Source organism: Balaenoptera borealis (genome assembly GCF_965194805.1).
Source record: "Balaenoptera borealis genome assembly, chromosome: 7".
NCBI classification, from domain to species: domain Eukaryota; kingdom Metazoa; phylum Chordata; class Mammalia; order Artiodactyla; family Balaenopteridae; genus Balaenoptera; species Balaenoptera borealis.
In genome coordinates, this window is record NC_138864.1 from 108706206 (window position 1) to 108728108 (window position 21903).

A 21903-nucleotide genomic window follows, 5' to 3' on the forward strand; every position below is an offset into this window, starting at 1 on the left:
TGTACTTAAATTTTGTTCTTAAGTTTATTTTTTTTGCACGTATTTTTCTAATTTTCACAGAGACTGTTTATTTGTTTGGTGGCTGGGATGGAACACAAGATCTTGCTGACTTCTGGGCATACAGTGTGAAAGAGAACCAATGGACATGTATCTCTAGAGACACTGAGAAAGAGGCAAGTTCTCAGACTTTTCATCCATCTGTATTACGATAGGGGTGTGGTCGTACACTTCTTTTTCTGAATGATTTGTATTCTTTGTAAATGTCTATCAGCAGTGGTAGCAGAATAATTTGTGGTGACAAGTTTGGTTTAAGTATTCTTGCATTCCAGCTTCTATACCTGGTTCTTCAACTATTGGTACATGAACAAATCTGTTTTATAGAGATAAATAGAAATGGGTATCTAATATAATTTAGTTTTTAACCACTTTAGTTAAAATGTAACTGTGTAACTATTTTTTTTTCTCATGTTCTTGTCACCTCTACTCTTATTTTGAACATTTATCTTATTTTTATTTCCTCTGGAAAAATGTGCTTTTGATTCTTCACTATCTTACTATTTTGGCCCCTCACTATTTGACTATCTTATCAGTTTTCACAAATGATGTATATTTTATTTTTAACTAAAATTGTATTTATGTATTCATATGTGAGTCTGTCTGTTGAGACATATATACATAAAGCTTTTCCATAGTGAATAGGATGTCTTGGATTTACGGCGTTCTTTTATTTAACTTTTTGAACTAAATAAGTACATAATTAATTATACCCTGATATAAAGCACATATTCATATATTATTTTTTTAATCATTATAGAATTTTTTATTGTACTTTTTTCCCTCTAAGCAATTTCAGATTACAAGGTGAAAAATAAACTAAAACAAAACAGTAATAGCAGCAATGAAAAGGGGAGGAAAAGACCTAATTCAAAACCACTGATTTTAATCTAGGAAGGCCATTTTTTAAAAATCTGGTGCTATGTCTTTAATCTTAGGAAATTAGATCCTTGTTTACTTGGTGTGTTCCTTTGTTAATCATTTGGGTAGTTTTTATCTTTTTAAAGAGATCTTAAAATTCTGATTTCTATTTATTATCCCTGTGAAAATGGCCTTTGCCTTTTCAATATTAAAGTACCATTTTCTGAAATGATTATTTTTATCCTCAACAAAAATAAAGACAGATCTTAAAAGAATACATATCTGATTTCTCTTAAACTATTTTAAATCTGAGTTAATTGTATTTGTAATTTTTCTTGCAAGAAGCCTACAATTCATCCTGAAATCCTCCCTCTTCTTCATTGAGGGTATCTAATTAGGGCCTAAAGTTCCACTGGTTCTAGCACTCAATATTGTGTTTCAGATGTTTCTTCCTCTCTATTCCTTTTGGCACTAATTCCAACTTTGTGGTTTCTTTCTTAAACTTTTTTGCTTCCATTGTTGATCTCCAGATCTATTGTCCATTCATTACCACAGTCTTTAAAAAAAAAAAAATTTGGCCATGTGACGCCTCTGCTTAAACCCTATGGTTAGCCTCAGTCCCTGTTTCTGTTATCTACTGCATTCCATATATTACATTACAAGCACCCAGAAAACTTTAGTGGCATATAGTAATAAGCATATATTTTGTTCACAAGTCTGTAGATTGGTGCGCTCACTCATGTGCTGGGAGTCAGCTGACTGTCAGCTAGTCTAGATTAGCTTCTGAGACTACTTGGCTCTGTTCTACATAGCCACTCACCTTCCTCTTGGCTAGCATGAGTCTTGTTCTCATGTAGGGGCAGGGCTGCAAGGAGGATGAAGTAGACATGAGCGCTCAATTAGATTTGTTATTGTCCCATTTTCCCAAAAGAAGTCATCGGACCAAATCCACAGTTATTGGGTGATGGGCAGCACTGCCCAAGGGCGTAGATACAGGGAAGTGTGAGTAATAACAGCAACAACAATAATAAAGAAGTTTTTCTACCTTAGTTCCTTTTGCTTAGAGTAAGAACTTCAAATTTCTCATCATAATTTGGTCCCCATCTACTTTTCTAGCCTCATTTTTTGACTTTATGTGCTAGCCATACTTACAGTTGCTAGAATTATTCAACGTTCTCACCTGTGTTCTTTGTAATAGTGTTTTCCCAGTTTGGAATTAACAGAGGCTGCTCCTCCCATGCACCCAGCTTTTATGTAGTGTATGCCTACTTACTCTTTAAAACACAGTTCAGACTTCAGTTCCTCTGTGAAGCCTTTCTTGACTTCCCTAACCAGAATTAGAAGCTTCCTTTGGTGTGAACACTTAACCCCTTACATTCCTTGAATGGGTTACTGTAATCATTGGTTTACATTTCTGTTTCCCTGTGGAGACTCTGAATTCCTTAAGGCGTGGATCATATGCTTACTCTTTAGTGAGTAAATAGTTCAGATAAGTTAAATAAAAAATTAATGCTGGAGAAAAGCAAAGGAATGACAAATACAAAATTCAGGAGAGTGGCTGTTTTGGCAGGAAAGGGCGATGGATTACAGGGGTCCTCAAAAGTAATGTTAATGTAATATTCTAAGTTATATTTAGAATGCAATTAATTATTTAAAACTAGTACTGGGAAAATACAGAAATTATTTTGATGAGAACACTTTTTTTCTGTTATTTTGAAGTCCATAGAGATAAGTAAAGTGGTGATCCAGTACTGGAATTCAGATTTATTATAATTTATTACTACTTTCTTCATTTAAACACCTAAAAACCTTTTGTTGATCCAGCAGTGAAGTGAATGAGGATATATGGCTCCAGCAAAATGCTCATTCCTTCCAAAATTGAACAGAGTTTCATTTTGTTTTTTACACCAGTAAGTACAAGTTTTATTGTTTGATGATACCCCAGTGCATATGTTTTAAAAGTATGATATGCAATTAAAAAGCAAAATTACTATGTATAAAATAATTAAGCAACAAGGATATATTGTACAGCACAGGGAAATACAACCGTTATTTGATACTCACTTTAAATGGAGTATAATCTATAAAAATATCGAATCACACAGAAAAACCAAAGTTAATTTAATTCACTTTAATTTACTTAGACTAAATAATGTATCTAATAGCTCATGTAGTAGATTGAAAGATAATAGAATGGCTCAGTTTTTAGAATAATTATTTTAAATGTTCATGTAGATATGCATGTAAGTTTTTATCAGTTCAAAACAAATTGTATTTTTAGATTTGCATTTTTATAAATCTCTTTAATATCTAGCTTAGTGGAAGACAGCTAGATTCTCATATGTGCTTTTGCATTTAATCTTTTGCAACGTGTTGTTTTATGTGAGATATATGAAGAAGATTGGACCTCATATTGATACATTCTTGGAAAGGAAACTATTATTTTAATAGTAGCCTTTTTATATAATAGCACATGTTCTTTTTTGATCTTATACCCCAAATTGACAAGTTGTTGTTTGCTTCTTAAAAATAATTGCACTGTAGTCTCTGAAACTATATCAGCTAATGTTTTGTAATTCTGTTACATTAAAATCCACTGATCTGTGTTGCTCTTTGAATGGATCTTTTACCCATGCTTGTTTTTTTGCTCAGTGTGTTGGTCACCTGAAAAATACTGGTTCCCTGAGTTATGCAGGTCTTCAAATGTTGACATATTATTATACAGTATCCCCCAAACCACATTTGATCACTCTTATTAGAAAAATCTTTTAAGTGTTGTGAAGGTGTCAAGATCACAGTGTCAGGTAGAAGTTTTCTAAAATTCTAAATTTGCTTAAAAATGTGCATTTTATTATTGGCAACAAATTTTATCAGTTGTTTTTCTTCAAAAATAACATACTTACTTCATTTATTTTTCAGAAAATGTCTGAATAACCATACTTGGATTGTTAGTTTTCTTTTGAGTAAATTATCATGTTTCCTGGAACAGGCAGCTACGTCAGCTTGCAACTCAAACAACTGCATAGATGCTTTTCCTTGAGACAACCATCATATATCAAGTAGCACTGTTTTATAGTTTTCTGAATCTCTTTAATTGTGACTTAATAGAAGGCAGCCGGATTCATACCTGCTTCTGCATTCAGTTGCTATATCAAAAGTCATGTAGCCTCTGGAAAATATCACATACACTTATAAGAGAGTAAGAGTGCAAAGACACATTTTTTTAATCTTAGTATTTTTATGAATATAACTTTGACTTTGTAGAATCCCTGAAGACCCCAGACTGCACTGAGAACTGCTGCTTTAATCCACATTCCCTTTTCACATATAAACGGTTACCCAAATAATGCCTTAGTAATGTCCTTTATAGGTATCTTACTGTTACCCCAAACCTCTATCCCTGACCCAGGACTCAATTCATGGTCATGCAGTACATTTCAGTGTCATGTTTCTTTAGTGTCCTTTAGTCTGGAACAGTTCCTTGACTTCTCTTTGTCTTTCTTGACCTTGGCATTTTTGAAGAATACAGGGCAATTGTTTTGTAGACTATCCTTCAATGTGGTCTGTCTGGTGTTTCCCCAGCATTGGATATAGGTTAAGCATTTTTAGCAGGAATGCCATGTGGAGGACATCGGGTCCTCCTAAGTATGTCCTTTCAGGAGACAGGCACATCATGTCAGTTTGTCTGATGTTAGCTTTGATCACTTGCTTAAGAAGGATGCTCACCAGATTTCCCACTCCATAATTAATAAGTAATTTGTGGGGAGACATTTTGAGACTATGAAAATATTCTGTTACTCATCAAACTTTTGCCCTTTTAGCATCCATTGATGCAACTGTTAAAGCTTTTCCCAAAGTGGTTGTACTATTTTATATTCCTTCCAGAAATGTATGAGAGTTCTGGTCGCTCCCTGTCTTCTTTCCCTGTTGAACTGCTTTGGCACCTTTCTCAAAAATCAATTGAGCATATAAGTATATGTCTCTCTTTGGACACTCTAATCTGCTCCATGATCTTTTGGTCTATTCATATTACAGTATGACACTCCTTCAGGTCAAGTAATGTAAGACATTTTTGTTCTTCTTTTTAAAAATTATTTTGACTCTTCTAGGTCCTTTACATCTTCATATAAATTTTTGAATCATATTGTCAATTTCTAAAACTATTGGACTTATGATTGGAAATGTGTTCAGTCTATAAATCAATCTGGAGATAATTGATGTCTTAATGATACTGAGCCTTCTAATCCATGAACAGGGTTAAATTTCCATTTATTTCAGTCTTATTCATTACCTCCCAGCACTCAGAGTTTGCAGATTAGAGGTCTTTTTTATTTTTATTAAATGGATCCCAGTGTATTTTATTTTTCCATGCTATTGTAAATGAAACTTAAACATTTTTAATTTTCAACTTGTTTGTATCGTGTCACTTTTCTAAGTCCACTTATTATTTCTAACGGTTTCTCTTCTGTTCTATGTTGATTTCTTAGGATGTTTTAAACAAATAGTCCTGTCATCTGTGAATAGAGACAATTTTAACTTCTTTCTTTCCACTCTCTTTTTCTGTCATAACTTTTAATTTTATTTTTTAATGCCTTATTGCACTTCCAGTACAGTATTAAATAGAAGAGATGAGAACAGACATCCTTATTTTGTTTCACATCTTAGCAGGAAAGCATTCTGTATTTCACCATTAAAGGGAAAATTAGATTTTAGGATTTTCATACATTCTTTATCAGATTGAGGAAGTTCATTTCTAGTCCTAGTCTGCTGTGAGTTCTTCCTCATGAATATTTGTTGAGTTTATCAAGTGCTTGTTCTACAATATATATATTGATAGGATCATGTATTTTTCCCCTTTATTCTTTTACCTTTTTTTTTGGCCACGCCACGTGGCTTGCAGGATCTTAGTTCCCTGACCAGGGATTGAACCCAGGCCCCGGCAGTGAAAGCGCAGGGTCCTAACTACTGGACCACCAGGGAATTCCCCCTTTACTCTTTTAATGTGGCAAATTACCTTGATTGATTTTCAAATGTAAAATTGACTTTGCATTTGTGAAATAAAACCCTTTTAGTTATGAAATATTATTTTTATATATTGCTGTATTCTGTTTGATATTTTGTTAAAGATTAGTTTTATGTCTGTATTCATGAGGTATACTAGCTACCTGTATGTTACTTCTGCTCTTCCTCCTTTGTAATATTGTTATTTGGTTTCAATGTTATGTTGTCCTCATAAAATATGTAAGTTAGGAATGAATAGAATACAGGTTTGAAAAAGGAGGTCTTTTTCTTCCTCTGTTTTCTGAAAAATTTTGTGTAAAATTGATACTATTTTTTCCTTAAGTATTTGATAAAATTTACGAGTGTAGGTATCTGTGGCTGGCCGTCTCTTTGTGGAAAGATTTAAAATTATGAATCTAAGTTTTCAGATTTTCTCTTTCATCTTATGTCAATTTTAGTAAGTTATATTTTTTCCAAGGAATATGTCCATTTTATCTACATGGTCAAATTTTACTATGTTTTTCATGATAGTTCCTTATTTTCTTTTTAATTTCTAGTGACCCTATGTTGATAGTACTGCTTTCACTTCTGATACTGGCAATTTGTATTTTCTCCCTTTTAAAAAAAATTAGTCTTGCTAGTAGTTTATAATTCTATAAATGTTTCAAAAAAACAACTTTATTAATTTTCTCTATTCTTTTGTCTGTTCTGTATAGTCTCTTGGTTTCTAGTCTTATCTTTATTCCCTTTTTTCTCCTTAGTTAGGAAGTAATTTGCTCATCATTTTAATAGCACTTGTGCTTATTAAGCTGAAGCAAGAAATTCTGTTATTCTCCTATTAAAACTTCAGATTTCACACTGTAGGAAATATGGCATAGATACATTATATCTTACCTGATATTTGTTTTTCAGGTTATTTAATTACAGAGGAAACTCTTTCTTTTTTCTTTTCTTTTTTTTTTTTTTTTTTTTACTAGGCAAAGAACTTTATTAACCTTGGTTTTAAACTTTATTCCCAGGCTTCTTCAACTTAATTAGCTGCAAAGAATGAGTTGTATATAAGCAAAAACCGAAAAGAGCCGCAGTGTCCAGGGGCTTGGGCTTAAAAATATTAGAGATCTAGATTTTATCAGATCCATAAACAAAATTTTAAAAAACAGTCATATAAAATAGCAGCTCCCAGTAACTTCTTCAAGATTTATCTTCTTCAGAAGTTAATTCAGTTTGCTTCATTCTTGGAAGCCTCATCAGAATTCTCCACAAGATCTGGAACTTCATCATCATCATCCTCTCCAGTGGCAAGTGGTGCTTTTCCATCCACAGGTTATTTGGGCAGAGCTTCAGCCAGTCTCCTTAAACTGGTCGGACTGTCTGCACCAAGGTGGTTTAAGGTGCTGGGTAGCATTTCTGTCAGCTGCTTTGTCTCAGCATGGCCTGTAATGGTGAAAATGTTTGCTGCCAGAGATGCCTGAACTTTAGGTTTGTTAAAGTGGATCACTGTCCCTTGGTTTGTGAACATATTCACTTCTTCAATACCAGAGATATTGTTTACCCCTAACTTCTTTAAGGAGAACTGAAGTTTTTTGTCGTCTGCTGTGGCTGTTCTTTGAACCACCTTCTTTCTGCAAGCAGTTCCTTTCCCACCAGTGTGCACTTGTGCCTGCAGTTTGGCGAGGTTTCTCCTGGTTCATGATAGTTTCTTTCATCTTGTTGCAGTGGAAATGGGGCCGTGTAGGGGGCTAGGGTTGGCACTTACGGGTTCTCGGGCAGACCAGCTGAGGTTAGGAACACACACACAGGGACACAAGATGGGAGCTAGAGCGGAAATTCTTTCTTAAGTAACATTTCTACCTTATCTGCTGAAGATTTTCCTTGACAAAAATCTCTAAAAATAATTTTTAAAATAGTAATTAGTGTGAACACTAAATTGCAGATTCAAATCAACTTAATATCTGGATTAATAACACTAATGTCAAACTGTTCTTCCTGTCTAATATTTTTATTCCTTCATTTAATCTAAATAACGCTGGATTACTCTTCCTATAATACTGCTTTTTTATTTTATATCCTTCTCTAGAAACCTATAATAGTTCTTTATGCTTGCAAGATTACATTCAGTTCTCCTCTGTCAGTCATTCACAGGCTTTCTATTTCTACCTTATACTTCAACTCTGTTATTTCTGTGGCAGGAATTCTTCGTCTCAGTCATAACCCCACACATTGTATTTAGTGTATTTTTGCTTTTGTTTCTCTTATCTTCGGGAGAAAGCAATCTGGAAGAGTGGAAAGAACACAGTGTTTGGCTTGGTTACACTGGGGCTTAGATTCTCTATCTTAGTTTTGTGACTATAGACAGATTACTTAGACTTTGTGAAATGGTGATATTATTTCCTTATGGAGTTGTTATAAGGATAAATGAAATATATACACACATACATAGTAATAATATAGACAGAATTTAGTAGATATTTAACAAATATCTCTTCCTTTCCTCTCTTTCAGCTAATCCAGTCCTACCCAATTGAAGTTCCTTTTTTTTTTTTTCATGAACTCCTTTTTTGGGCCTTATACTACAGTTTTTTGTTGTTGTTTTTTTTAACCTTTTATTCTGTCCTGTGATACAAGTGATCTCAACTAATTAATTTTTATTGATAATATATTGTTCTTCATCTTGTTCCCTAGTTGTTTAATGGCAGCCGAGTCATTCTGTCAAGAGAGTCAATTTTATATAATGTAAAGGCTGGATGAAGAAGTTAAGACTTGGATTCTCGTTCTGCTTCTGTCACTAGCTCACTAGCTTTCAGGATGATATCATTCCTCTTTGAGCTTATATCTCCTCATCTTTAAAAGGAGATCATTAAACTACACTTTTATTAAGGTTCCTACCAATTATGAAATTCTAAATATTCTTGGAGTGCCTGTTTTATGCTAGATTCTGATGAAGCGTACAAAGATATTTTGAAAAACCAAATGTGTCTTTAAGTAGATTGACATGTACAAAAGAGTTAAAGTCTATACACAAATGACTAAAATGTAATGGAGTATACAGTAAAAGCCATATAAGTGTTATAAACAGAGTGCCATAGAATAGAGAATAGTTCATCTCATCTTTCCTGGTAGAGTTTAAGCTTTTCTAAGGTAAGATTTGTGTCTCCTACTGCTTCTTTTATTTTCCCCTAGAGATTTAAGCCTAGTATTGGACATACATATTAGTTGGACTTGATACAAGATTCTGAGCAAACCTTTTCGTGAAAGGAAACAAAAAAGGGCATTTAATTTTGTCTTCTGTTATTTATTCTTTGAATTTTTTTCTTTTCATTCTTTTTTTTGCTCTCCACAGAATGGTCCTAGTGCTAGATCATGTCATAAAATGTGCATTGACATTCAACGGAGGCAAATCTACACACTGGGGCGTTATTTGGATTCCTCTGTGAGGAACAGCAAATCTCTGAAAAGTGATTTCTATCGTTATGACATTGACACAAACACATGGATGTTACTCAGTGAGGATACTGCTGCTGATGGAGGACCGAAACTGGTGTTTGATCATCAGGTTTGGTGCACAGATAACTGTATGGTGGAATTAATTAGTGCTCAGTGACTCTTGCTCTTAGAGTTTATTTCACATGTTATGCTGAGTTTTCTATTAGTGATTTCTACTACAAATACCTATGACAGATAATAAAAAGAATTACTGTTTCAGTAGGTATAAAGTTATTCTTTAAAAATTTTTTTCTCCTGTTTGGTGCAGAATAAAATACTAAGATCTCAAAACACGGTTGTTAATTTATAAAAAATTTATAGAGAGTAGATGGAGCAATACATATTAGGAAAAACAAATTTAGTTTTACGATATTCATAAATCATACCAATAACAACTTGCCCTTTTAAAACTTTTTATTCTACATTCCTGGAAAATTTTAAATTATTTTATAATGAGTTCAAGAATTTGAAATGTAGAGTTTTTCTTCCAATGTGAGTGAAATATATTTACTTTTGTATATAATCACAAACTTAGTATAAAACAGATGAGAATTTGGCATGTACTAGATGAAGTTTAAATTCAGCACCAACAGAAGTCATAGAATGATGTTGTAGACGAGAAGACTACATACAGCAATCTCTTAAACGATTTAAATATTAATATGTATGTAGCTGTCATCTCATCATCCCCATTATCATTGTTATCTGTCTTTGAAAACTTATTTTATATCAGTTCAGTACAGGTTAGTACTACCTCAAACAAAAGAGTAGCCACTTTGAATTCTGTAGGCAGTTTTGCTTGGCTTAACCCATGTCCAAAGGTTTTTGGAGTATGGGGAAGAAAAAGACTTATAAAAAATCTGTAACACTATTGATGAACAAAGCATTATGTATTACTTGAGAAATGGGGGGTAGTGCTAGAATTTATGACAGAATCTAGCTTATACCTAATATCTAGGCATTAAAACCCAAGTCTGTATTTATTGTTTCTTTACCAGTTTTTGTTAATTCTTTGCTTTAAAACTTTCCTCCTGCCATATTTATACTAACAAGTAGTTTTTATAGGAGAATGGTAAGGAAAAGAGGAGTGGCTTATATGCCTGTTGAGTATGTGGTGGGTGGAAAATCAAAAACATTAGTCTTCAGAGTACTCCCTAGATTGAATTTGGAACTTGTGCTGGCTGTACATAACCGAGCTCTGTAAAGCTTTGCACTTCTCTGCTGACATCCTCGGTGTTGTTCATGTGGAAAATAAGAACTCCAAAAAAAGTTAGACTTCTTCTGATCTTTTAAAAACAGAACATCAGCAGATAACGTTGTTAGGGAAACAATTTATTTTCTTGCCTCCAACTGGTTACAAATTTCTTTTCCAAAAGAGGCTTATGTTTTTATGGGTTGAAAAAAAGAATAACTTAGGGGTAGTCTGAGTATAGCACATATGCTGTCCTTGTGTGGGGCCTTTGTTTCTCTTGACTTTGGTAAAACAGAATGTTCCCTGAAGCCTAGGTTCTGTTAAATAATGCTTGGTTTTCAACTCATTAGGTGTTATTAACAGAACACTAGGGGTGAAGAAGCCAGGATTTCAGTGCTAATTCAGCCAACAGCTGCTTCTGTTACCTTGAACAATTAACACAATGTATAAGCCTCCATTTTCTGTTCTGTTTCATGCAAATAAAGTTATAAGTTGGAACCTACTCCAAAAATTACTTGGAGTTGTTTGTGACACTTTAAGATTTGACACTTAACATTCAAATTTGAGAGGAACATGAGAAAGTTAGAGGCCTGAAGATATGGTTAAAAGTTACTTTACCATTTTGAATTTTAACATATTAAAAAAATTAAAATTCAAAGACATTTGTATTTCCTAAGGACATAGTGGCAGCTTAGTTCTGAAGCTTTCCATGTTGTTGCTTTCTGTGATCTTTCAGGAACAATGAGAACCAAACAAAAAGATTTTAACAAAACACAAGTCACATATTCAGCAAAACCAGAAGCCAAAGAAAACCCACAACTCCCAATTCCTTGTAAGTTTAGCCAAAAACAACTGGAATACCCAGAACCTGTATTGAAACTCACAGCAGTGTAATGGAGAGAACTGGGAATGTAGAGGAAGCTTAGCAGAGGTACATCATAATGAAAGTGTCATGAGCAGAGCAGAAATTGAACCCAGTGCAGCCACTGGGGGAGTCAGTTAAATAACACGTGGAAGGTGCCTAGCAAGGCCCATAAGTGGTAGATATCAGAAAGCACCATCTTCCAAACGTAAAGGAAACACTATGACAAGTGGGGACAGTAGCTCTTTTTGCATGTCCATTGAAGGAACTGGGGGAGCTCAAGGCTCGAGATAGAAGCCCCCTAAACCAGATGAGGTTCATAGTTAGAGAAGATGGCTTCACAGAAGCGCCATATTTTGAAGAAGCCATTCAGTTCAGTAGCAATAGAGGAGGAAGTCCTTGAGTAAGAATGTCACACTTCCATAGGGACCTTGTATTATCTGGTCCAGGGGAATTCAGCTCATTTAAATATGAAAAACTAAAAAGCAGTAAACACCAAATCTTTAGAGAAGTACTCTAAAGAAAAACAATAAAAGGAAAAAGAATAGCAAAAACTTTCTTTCATGCAACAGCAGATGAAAATTATATTCCAATATTCTAACATAAATTAATTGACTTAATGAAGCTTGAAACTCTGAAGAAAACTACAAGGCATACATTCAAGAATGCAGATGAGATGGCCAAATAATAGGAGCAGGTGTAACTGGACCTGGTAGATCTCAAGAAAGAAATTGAAGAAAAATATAGTAACACTTCAAAAAATGAAGACTAGTTTACAAGGAGCATAAAGAAGAATAGGTTAGGGTCATAAGAAATAAGAAAGGCAGGTAAAGAAAACAAATATAGATATAAGGGCTAGCCAGAAAATTACAGCTAGAGAAGGCAGGCAAAAGAGAGCCAACATACATGTAATTGGAGACATTAAAGAAGAAAACCAAAACAATGGAACAGAAGAAATATTTATACATAAAATTCAAGAAGACTTTCCTCAAGAAGGAAGCCTATTCCACGTAGTATAAGAGGACCTGATATTGATAAATTCAGGGAAAATTGACCTAGGCATTCAACTCTAAGATATATATTACTGACACTGAATTTCAAAGATAAAGAGGCCGTTTGGTGGGCAACTAGATGAAATGATCCAGAAGTAAAATGAGACTGATAACAGATTTCTCTACAGCTGTATTCAGTGCCAAGAGACAATAGAGCAGTATCTAGAAGGTATTCAAAGAAAAGACAGTGTGAGCCAAGGATTTTATATCTAGCCAAACTGTCCTTCAAATATAAGCACATTTTGAGGAAATTGCTAGAAAATGGAATGTGAGCTAATCAAGAAATGACAGGAGAAACTTTAATCACCGTATTGGAGATCTCAGCTCATTGACATTCTCCCTGGGTCAGTGTGGATCATTGGCAGGCTGAACATATATTTTTACCCTCCTCCTGCCCAACATCCTGTGAAATGACAAGAGAATACATTAGTAATAGTGTAGAAAAACAAGAAAGAATGCCCTTAGGGAATTTAAAATATTTGAGGGAATTTCTCAAATAGAAAGCAGGTAAGATCAGATCCAACCAGAAGAAACCACATCCTGTAAGATAGCAGCAACTTGAGTCTCAAAGTATGTAGTTGGGGCAAACAGTAGATTATCAGTTGGAGATGAAACAGCAGGACATTTTCCAGTTTGACTGAGTAGCACTGAGCTGTGATAATTATTAATAGGTCAAGTGTTCAGTGTGGTCATTGGAGCTGGACAGATAGAGCAATACTCCTAAGAGGCACTGGAGAGCTGCTGCAGAACCTTTCACAGCATCATGTCTCATCTTGCCTTACCCAATCCCCTGAGGTAGACTACTGTATGTGCAACAGGCAGATGAATAGGGATTCTCAGATACAAAGAAGACTAAAACAATAACCCCCAAATCCAAATATTTGAAGATAATTAATACTGTGAGATATGAGGTACTGAACTCAACAGATTAAGAATCAACAAAGAAGAACAGTTTGTAGTGTGAATTGAAGAAGTCTTTAAGATAAATTTAAGTGATTTCTTAGAGCAATTCAGGAGGCTATTGCATTCATGAAAAGGAAATACATAGAAAAATTATAAATTAAAGATTTGATAGTGAAATTAAAATCTCAGTAAATAGATTAAAAAGCAGTGTGGGGGCTTCCCTGGTGGCGCAGTGGTTGAGAATCTGCCTGCCAATGCAGGGGACACGGGTTCGAGCCCTGGTCTGGGAAGATCCCACATGCCGCAGAGCAACTAAGCCCGTGAGCCACAACTACTGAGCCTGCGAGTCTGGAGCCTGTGCTTCGCAACGGGAGAGGCCACGACAGTGAGAGGCCCGCGGACCGCGATGAAGAATGGCCCCCACTCACCGCAACTGGAGAAAGCCCTCGCACAGAAACGAAGACTCAACACAGCCAAAAATAAATAAAATAAATTAAAAATACAACCTTTCCTTAAAAAAAAAAAAAAAAAAAAAGGCAGTGTGGACATACCTCTAAATGGCTACTAAATTAGTGAGGTAAGATTATGAGAGAAAAGTTAAACAGAGAAAAGGATCTGAAGTTCCAACATCCACCTTATAGGAGTTCTAGAAAGAGAATGGAGGCCAAAACAACAACAAGAACAAACCACTCAAGGTAAAAATGAAGAAAATTCTCAGAGCTGAAGAAAGATCGTTTTCAGAATGAAAGAAATTCCAAGTGCAGATCAGAATGAATGAAAAAAGAATATCCCTACCTAGATACTTCCTTAATGAAATTTCAGAACCAAGGAAGAAGAGAAAATCCTAAAAGCTACAGCAAAAACTGGTTACCCTTGTAGGTAAGCAAGGATCAGATTAACATGAGGCATTTTTGGAGGTTGGCGGGAGGTAGGGTAGTGGGTTGGACAATACTACTTAGAAGGCTTTATAGCAACAGCTTCAAATTTTGTGAGTAGGAAATTATCTTGAACCCAACCTAACCCTAGCCAATTTTGTGTTCATGTGATAAAATAAAAAGATGGTTTCAAATTAAAAAACAGTTGGGGATGGGGTGGGGAATAAGTGGCTATCCATTATTTATTTGCTTTTATTTTATTTTTATTTATTTGTTTATTTATTTATGGCTGTGTTGGGTCTTTCTTGCTGTGCGGGCTTTTTCTAGTTGCGGTGAGCGGGGCTACTCTTTTGTTACTCTTTTGTTGAGGTGCATGGGCGTCTCATTGTGGTGGCTTCTCTCGTCGCGGAGCACGGGCTCTAGGCATGCAGGCTTCAGTAGTTGTGGCTTGCGGGCTCTAGAGCGCAGGCTTCGTAGTTGTGGTCCAGGGGCTTAGTTGCTCCGCAGCATGTGGGATCTTCCCCGACCAGGGCTGGAACCTGTGTCCCCTGCATTGGCAGGCGGATTCTTAACTGCTGCGCCACCAGGGAAGTCCTGTTTATTTGCTTTTAGAAATTAAATACCTAACCTGACAGAGTAGACTTAAAAGATTTCTTCAAGTCTTGAGGGAAAAGATTCTATGATCGCACAGAATTTAATAAGCCATTGGATTTTCAAACATTTTTCAGAGATTAAAAATTAAAAGGAAACCATAAACTGACGAACAACATAAAGTTTCCCAGAGTGATTAAAACTTGTTATGAACAACATAAAGTTTCCTAGAGTGATTAAAACTTGTTATTTGATAATTGACCCTCATTGAAACTACCTATCTTATCCAGGGAAGAACCAAGCTGAAGGAATAAAATTGTTTCTGTTTTGTGTCATTGTTCTAAGATATGGGAAAGAATCAAGCTAAAGAGTATCTTCCTCCCTTTTTGGGTTGGTTTGGTCCGCTATGCAAGAAAGAGCTACTAAGATGAAGATGTTTATGCCTCTCCCCTGATAACAAATGAGCATAGCTATATCAAAATGAAATTTAAATATCCCCAAAAGGAAAGAGAAACTCCCTTTGTAGCCATATGAAGTAGAACCATAGGGGCTAGATAACAGAGATTGAACCAAATTAGTATGAATCTGTGAATTTAGGAAAATGTAAAGAGACTCACATTATGTGTGTCCCTCAACAATGTATGGATTGCTTTTCATGATATAATCATTTAAGATTAAAGGGTAGGATCACTTTTCTTTGTAGTGCCAGGGACATGAAAACTTTGACATCTCAGTTTTTCAACCATGTTCCCAAAGATTTCACCCTTGAGGAATTGTAGGTTTTCATCTTAATTTATGGAAGTCTGCCAGAAACCTGGGAAATGGCAAGTGAGTGAATCTTTTTAGTGGTAGGTAAAGATTAGGAGGCGCTAGAATCCTTTCTTTTTAATATTAAATATTAATTTTAAAATAAGCTTTGCAATTATTTTAATAGTTTTTTATTAAAAACAATACAAAAAATAGATAAATAGCAGGAGTAATTTGATGAGAGGAGAGAATTGAACATATAATGGCTAGTATTTGTGCTTTAGCAACAACAATAAAAAAGTAGGTGTTTTACGTACACTTTATTCTTTAAACATAAATGCCACTTGTATTCAGCATCTAATTACCAACTTGGACTTACGTATTCTTCGAAATAGAATTTGTTTCACCTGGAGACTGATTGCTGCAAATGTCTTGTGTTTGTTTTGCTATTTGGTAACAACATAATTTGAAGAATTTTGTAAAATAAATGCAGAGAGTTGAATTAAGCTGCATCACTCTTATTCACATATCTTCTCTCTTATTAAATGGTAGCAAGAGGAATAGAATGCTTGCCTAGAATGGAGAGAAGGGAGTTTTTATAAGGAGGGTGTGATCACTGTTTGCCCACAGAGTATGATCAGTATTTACTCTTAGGTGTAAGTCAGTACCTAATGTATTATTGGTTGATTTGGTAAAAATTATGCAGCTTCAAGAAAGCATAAAGCTCCTTAACCCAGCATATTTTATTCTCACTGGAAAAAAAATGGAAACCTGAAAAGGTATTTAGAAATCCATCCTGAATCTCTGCCAGGTGTTGAGCAGTATTTTAATAAGTGCCTATGATAATCAGGGATGGTATTTGGTGTTATTAAGACAATGTTCAGTTTCTTTGAGATTCTAAAACCGCACGCATTGGTTTCATTTTAGCATATATGATAGGAACAATCTAAAACTATTCAATCTGTTGCCTTGTTCTATAGATGTGTATGGACTCAGAAAAACATATGATCTACACCTTTGGTGGTAGAATTTTGACATGTAATGGCAGTGTAGACGACAGCAGAGCCAGTGAACCACAATTCAGTGGATTGTTTGCTTTCAACTGTCAGTGTCAAACCTGGAAACTTCTTCGAGAGGACTCCTGTAATGCTGGGCCTGAGGACATCCAGTCTCGTATAGGACACTGCATGCTATTCCACTCAGTAAGAATATTCTGTACATTGTCTTATGTTATTGTGTCATGTATCTCTCAATAGGAAAAGAAGTGGTGAAATCTAATTCTTCAGTAAGAGAGCAAAATTTTTCATTAGAAATAAATGATGTGTTGGCAATGATAGACAAAAACAAAGCTACCTTTAACACAGAACTGTTTGCTAATTATAAGATTCTTCTGTCAACCTAATAATTCCTAAGTAGTTATCAGCTGAGTACTAATCTAGGCACTTTTATGACTAACTTCACTGCTTATATGTAGTAGCTATTTCTCTTTCTTATATACCTTTCTACTTACTGTTTTCTCTTAGTGTCTAGAAGATCAATTTTCTTATCTGTTCTTATTTTCCCCTCTGCTACTCTCCATTAAGTGCAAAGAATTAAGAATTGACTTAATAGAATTAGAATTAAAATTTATCAGCAAAAACCAGCATACAGACATTTCTTTAACCTTTTTATGTGCTATAGTGAAAACTTGGGCTTCTTGCTGTGAACATACCTTTAAAAATATACTGTGGAATATTTTTAACATACACCAAAGTAGAGAGAAGAGTGTAATAAATTCCCATGTGCTTATTTATCAGTTTCAACAGTTATCATTATTTGACTATTCATTTTTCATATATCTAACCCACTTATATATATTTTTTAATGTTTCTTTGATTTTTAAGTTTATTCTTAAATTTTATTGTGTTGGGGTATTTTGAAGCAAATTCCAGACATTGTATCATTACACCTATAAATACCGTATTGTATCACTAACAGGTAAGGGCTTTTAAAAAACATAATTATAGTATCATTATAAAACCCAACCAAAGTATTGACAAAAACGATTTCTTTATATCATTTAATATTGCATTCATTTTTTCCCTAAAATACTGAAAAATACCTTTTCATAGTTGGTTTATCCAAGTCAGGATCCAGAAAAGGTCTATGTATTGCATTTGGTTGTTATAGCTCTTAAATTTCTTCTAATCCAAAACAGTACTCCCCTCTCCTATTTTTTTTTTCTCTGTATACCACTTATTTGTTAAAGCAAGTAAATCTAGAATTTCCCATTTTCTTAGTTTGACCGATTTTATACTCATGGTGTCATTTAACATGATCCTCTATCTTCGGTATTTCCTGTGAGCTGGTATTTAGATCCAGAGGCTTGAATTTAGATTCACTCTCCTTTTTAGGGTGGTCCAAAAGGGGAGTTGCAAGAATACTTCACAGCTGGTCTGATTGCAAGATATAAAGAGACATTTAATGTGTAGTTGTCATACTTTTGGTGATGTTAAAATTGTTCTGGTGGGTTTAGGTGTTAACAGCCTGATTGATCAATTATAAAGTTTCCTGTCAACTTGTTATCTGATGAGTTTAGCAGCCGCTGATAGGCATAGACTATAGTGACTATAGTCATAGACTAGTCTATAGTCATAGATTTTAGTAGGGTTTGAAAAATGGTCATTTTTCTAATTACATCATTTCTTCATTTATTAACTGTGATTGTACTGTAAAAGCTTATCCTCGTTAACTAATTGGCTACCCTAATATGTAAAACACACAGGATAGGTAATATAAATGTTTGATTCTTTTCCTCTGTCACCTTTTCATGTTAATGAGCTGAAGCTCCAGAGTTTACCAATGGTTTTTTTTTTGTTTTAAGTATTATTATGAACTTGTGGATTTTTATTTACTTGATGTGTTTAATCCAATGCTGTCATTATTCTTTTTGATCCCCTAATTTTTCTCTATCTTTGGCCAGTGGGAGTGCCCACCTCCCAGTATACCTTTGCATATATGGACACACGCATATATGTATAATATGTCTTTTTTAGTAAGAGAAAAATCATGAGTTCATACTGATATGTCCAAGTCAAATTTAAGATCATAGAGTTTTAAAATTTAATATCTTTGATTTTGTTTTTGTGTATCTTTTAAGGTTAAAATCCTGCTTCCTAGTGACGATATGTTACTTGCTCTGTCTTTCTATAATAGTTTACAGAATAGCAAAACTAACAACAAAATCACTGAGTGCTGTTTAAGATTGCTTTCTGATTATTTTTCTGTTTAGGATATAGCCCACTAAGGATGGGAGTCAAAAACAAGAATTAAAATCACTAGAAATACTACTTCTCTGTGTGATCATGTCTCTCTGTGTGATCGTATCTTTGTATACAGGCTTTGTATGTAGGCTTGTTTCACTTTTTTTCAAAGATTATTTTTTCTTTTAAGTTAATTTTGTTTTCTAATTAAGTAAAAACATATACATAGTTCTAAAGGCAAAACCGTAAGTCAGTATCCTTTTGGAGATATATGGTTTTTATCCCTGTCTTCCTGTTCTGTCCCTTCCCCTATAGCTGTCCTGTATTAGTTTCCTTTGTTTCTTTTTGAAGAAAGAAACAAACACAACACACATTACTTTTTCTCCTTTCTTACACAAAGGCAGCACCCTATAGCCATTATTCTGCACCTTGCTTTTTTCTACTTTAATAGGATATCCTAGAGATTACCTCTTAGCAGTATATAGAGAGCTTCCTCATTCTGCTTTGTACCAGTATAGTACTCCATTGCATGGAATCTCTCATGAAATTACTTTTTTAGAGGTTTAAATTTTAAAAGGATCATTCTGAATTCTTCGTGGAAATGACTATTTTTTTTTCTTCTTTGCCCTTTTTTTCTTATTTTTCAGAAAAATCGTTGCTTATATGTATTTGGTGGCCAGCGATCAAAGACCTATTTGAATGATTTCTTTAGTTATGATGTGGATTCTGATCATGTAGACATAATATCAGATGGTACCAAGAAAGACTCTGGAATGGGTAAAGGCATTTAGTGATTCTTCTCTCTTGTCTTAATTACTTTAGGTAGAAGACTATAGCCCATTTTCTTTTCTTTCTAACCATTCTTTATCCTTTTCCCATTTGTTTAACTGAAGTGATTCTAAGAGGAAGAAAACCCTCTACCAGCTAAACTATTTAATTCAACCTGTTTAAAAATACTATATGAATTATTATTATTGTGATTTCCTTTGAGCAGAAAGACAATATGTGAATTTCTAAAGGAATTATGTGTGTGCTTGTGATGGGTGATTGCAAGAATTAATAACTTAAAAACTGTATTATCCTGTACTTGCTAATTCTTTCCACCTCACTAAAGTGACTTGTATATTAGGCACATATAGTAGAGTATGTCTTTGTTCTGAGGGAAGACTTCACATAATTCATTGGTAATGCCATATAGCTTTACAAGCTCTGCATCCAGGAAGTTATTCTCCTGGTGATAGGGTAACTAGTTTGCCTGAGATAATCCCAGTTTATGTATAATTATTAATAGTGCCCCATTCACTCTCAAAAGTGTCTTATTTTGGATAATTTACATAGTTACCCTGCTTAGTAGTCACTTTGCCTGTGATTGGTATACACAGAAGAATGGTATTTGTTTAAGACCCAATGGTTTAAAATGCCTAATTAGAGCAATAGGGTGAGAAATTAGATCAGCTTGCTTTTCCTTTTATCTATTATTTATAAAAATATGTATATTTTTAAAAATAGTTGTTTATATTTAGGCGGAATTTTTTTTAAAAAACAAAAGATAGCACCATCGTAAAAAAGTGCATGTGAAGTAGTTTGACCCTCAGGATCTTTCTCCCATACTTCCTACTAGGCAGAGGCTAGAGCTTTATTTTTTGAGGGAAATAGAGGCTCTGTGGAGGCAGAGGGAACAGGGTAGAAAATAGAATTAAGTCCAGGTACTGAACAGTGGAACTTCTAACCATTTCCCTGCTCTCATGATGCTAGGCATGTGTCTCCTACAAAAGGTTAGTATCACTTTCTCTGGAGAAAAATATGGCCTCATAAAAAAGATTTCCAGATACTGTTGTTTGGGGATACCCTCCCCCCTCCAATAAAATGTCTAATCTTGCTGGCTGGCCACCAGTACAGTGGCTACGTTCATGGCCCAGTCCCCCTACTGTGTTGCCTACAGTTGTACACATACTGTTTTCAATTAAATTTTATTTCTTCACTCTTAATGAACTGTCAGTTAAGTATCTTCTGTATTAGGACCTTCCCTATGAAAGAGAGAGACAAAAAAAACAAACCTGAAAACAGAAATCTGGAGTAATGCACTGAACACAAGTACATGAAAATAATAATGATCAAGATCACTTTTGGTAGAGAAAAGGATACTGCATCCATAAAACAATAATAGGATGTAATGAAAGATCAGAGACTTTTGGAAATAAATTTTGTTAAAATAAAAAGTAGAAGAGTTGTAAGACATCTGTCTCCCTAAAAATAGACAAAGAGACAGAGATGGAAATTGGAGAAAATAAGGATATTAGAAAATCAATATAGGAGGTCCAGTGTTGAACTCATAACAGTTTCTCCAACTATGGAGAACAAGGAAATGGAGGAGACTAGATTATAAAACAAAGAATTAACAGAAAATTTTCCTAAACTGGAAAGTATTGGTCTGCAAATTATAAATGGCCCCCTTTGGAAGTCAGTACATTGAATTTAGAAAAAAAAAAAAAAAAACCTTCTCAATCAGAAAGCGCATCATTGTTCATCGTGGAATTTTACGTATCAGCCATAAAAAGAATATCTAAAAAGCTGCCACTGTAAAATAAGGTTAGATTCAAAGGAACAGGTCTTAGAATGATAGGAATTTTCAGCAACATTGGAAGCGATAAGGGGAAACAAGGTCTTAAAAATTCTGAAGGAAAATTATCATCAACCTGGAATTCTATTCCTAGCCAAGAGGGAAGAAATAGTATTTTCAGATATAACAGGTTTATTGGTGGGGTATGTGTTTCTTTGCAAGTAATAGAAAACCAAGAGAAGAATGGCTTAAAAATTAGGGAATCTTTTCTCTCACTGGACAAGAAATCCAGATGTAGATAATCTGGGACTGATGTAGTGACTCAAGAAATGTCATGAAGGCCCTCAGGTTCTTTTTAATCTTTGTTTTTCTATTTTTAACTCACTGTAGCCTCATGGTGGCAAGTTGGCTGAAGTACCTCAAACATCATGTCTTCATTCCAGATAGGAAAAAAAGGAAGGAGAGCAAAACATACCCAGA

At 34.5% G+C, this 21903-nt stretch overlaps 1 protein-coding gene and 1 pseudogene across 7 annotated transcripts in view; one reads left to right on the top strand and one right to left on the bottom strand.

The window, feature by feature from the left end:
• Positions 1–21903, top strand: part of MKLN1 (muskelin 1) — a 347577-nt gene that overhangs the window by 280416 nt on the left and 45258 nt on the right. For all 6 annotated transcript variants that reach the window (XM_082399181.1, XM_082399182.1, XM_082399183.1 and 3 more), the window contains 4 exons: positions 61–173; positions 9257–9469; positions 16602–16823; positions 19511–19640. In XM_082399181.1, the coding sequence (XP_082255307.1) occupies positions 61–173; positions 9257–9469; positions 16602–16823; positions 19511–19640 (678 nt within the window). The remainder of the gene's footprint in view (positions 1–60; positions 174–9256; positions 9470–16601; positions 16824–19510; positions 19641–21903) is intronic.
• LOC309632090 (transcription factor BTF3 pseudogene) lies at positions 797–9250 on the bottom strand (annotated as a pseudogene). The gene has a single exon. The product of its transcript is annotated as a transcription factor BTF3 pseudogene (transcript).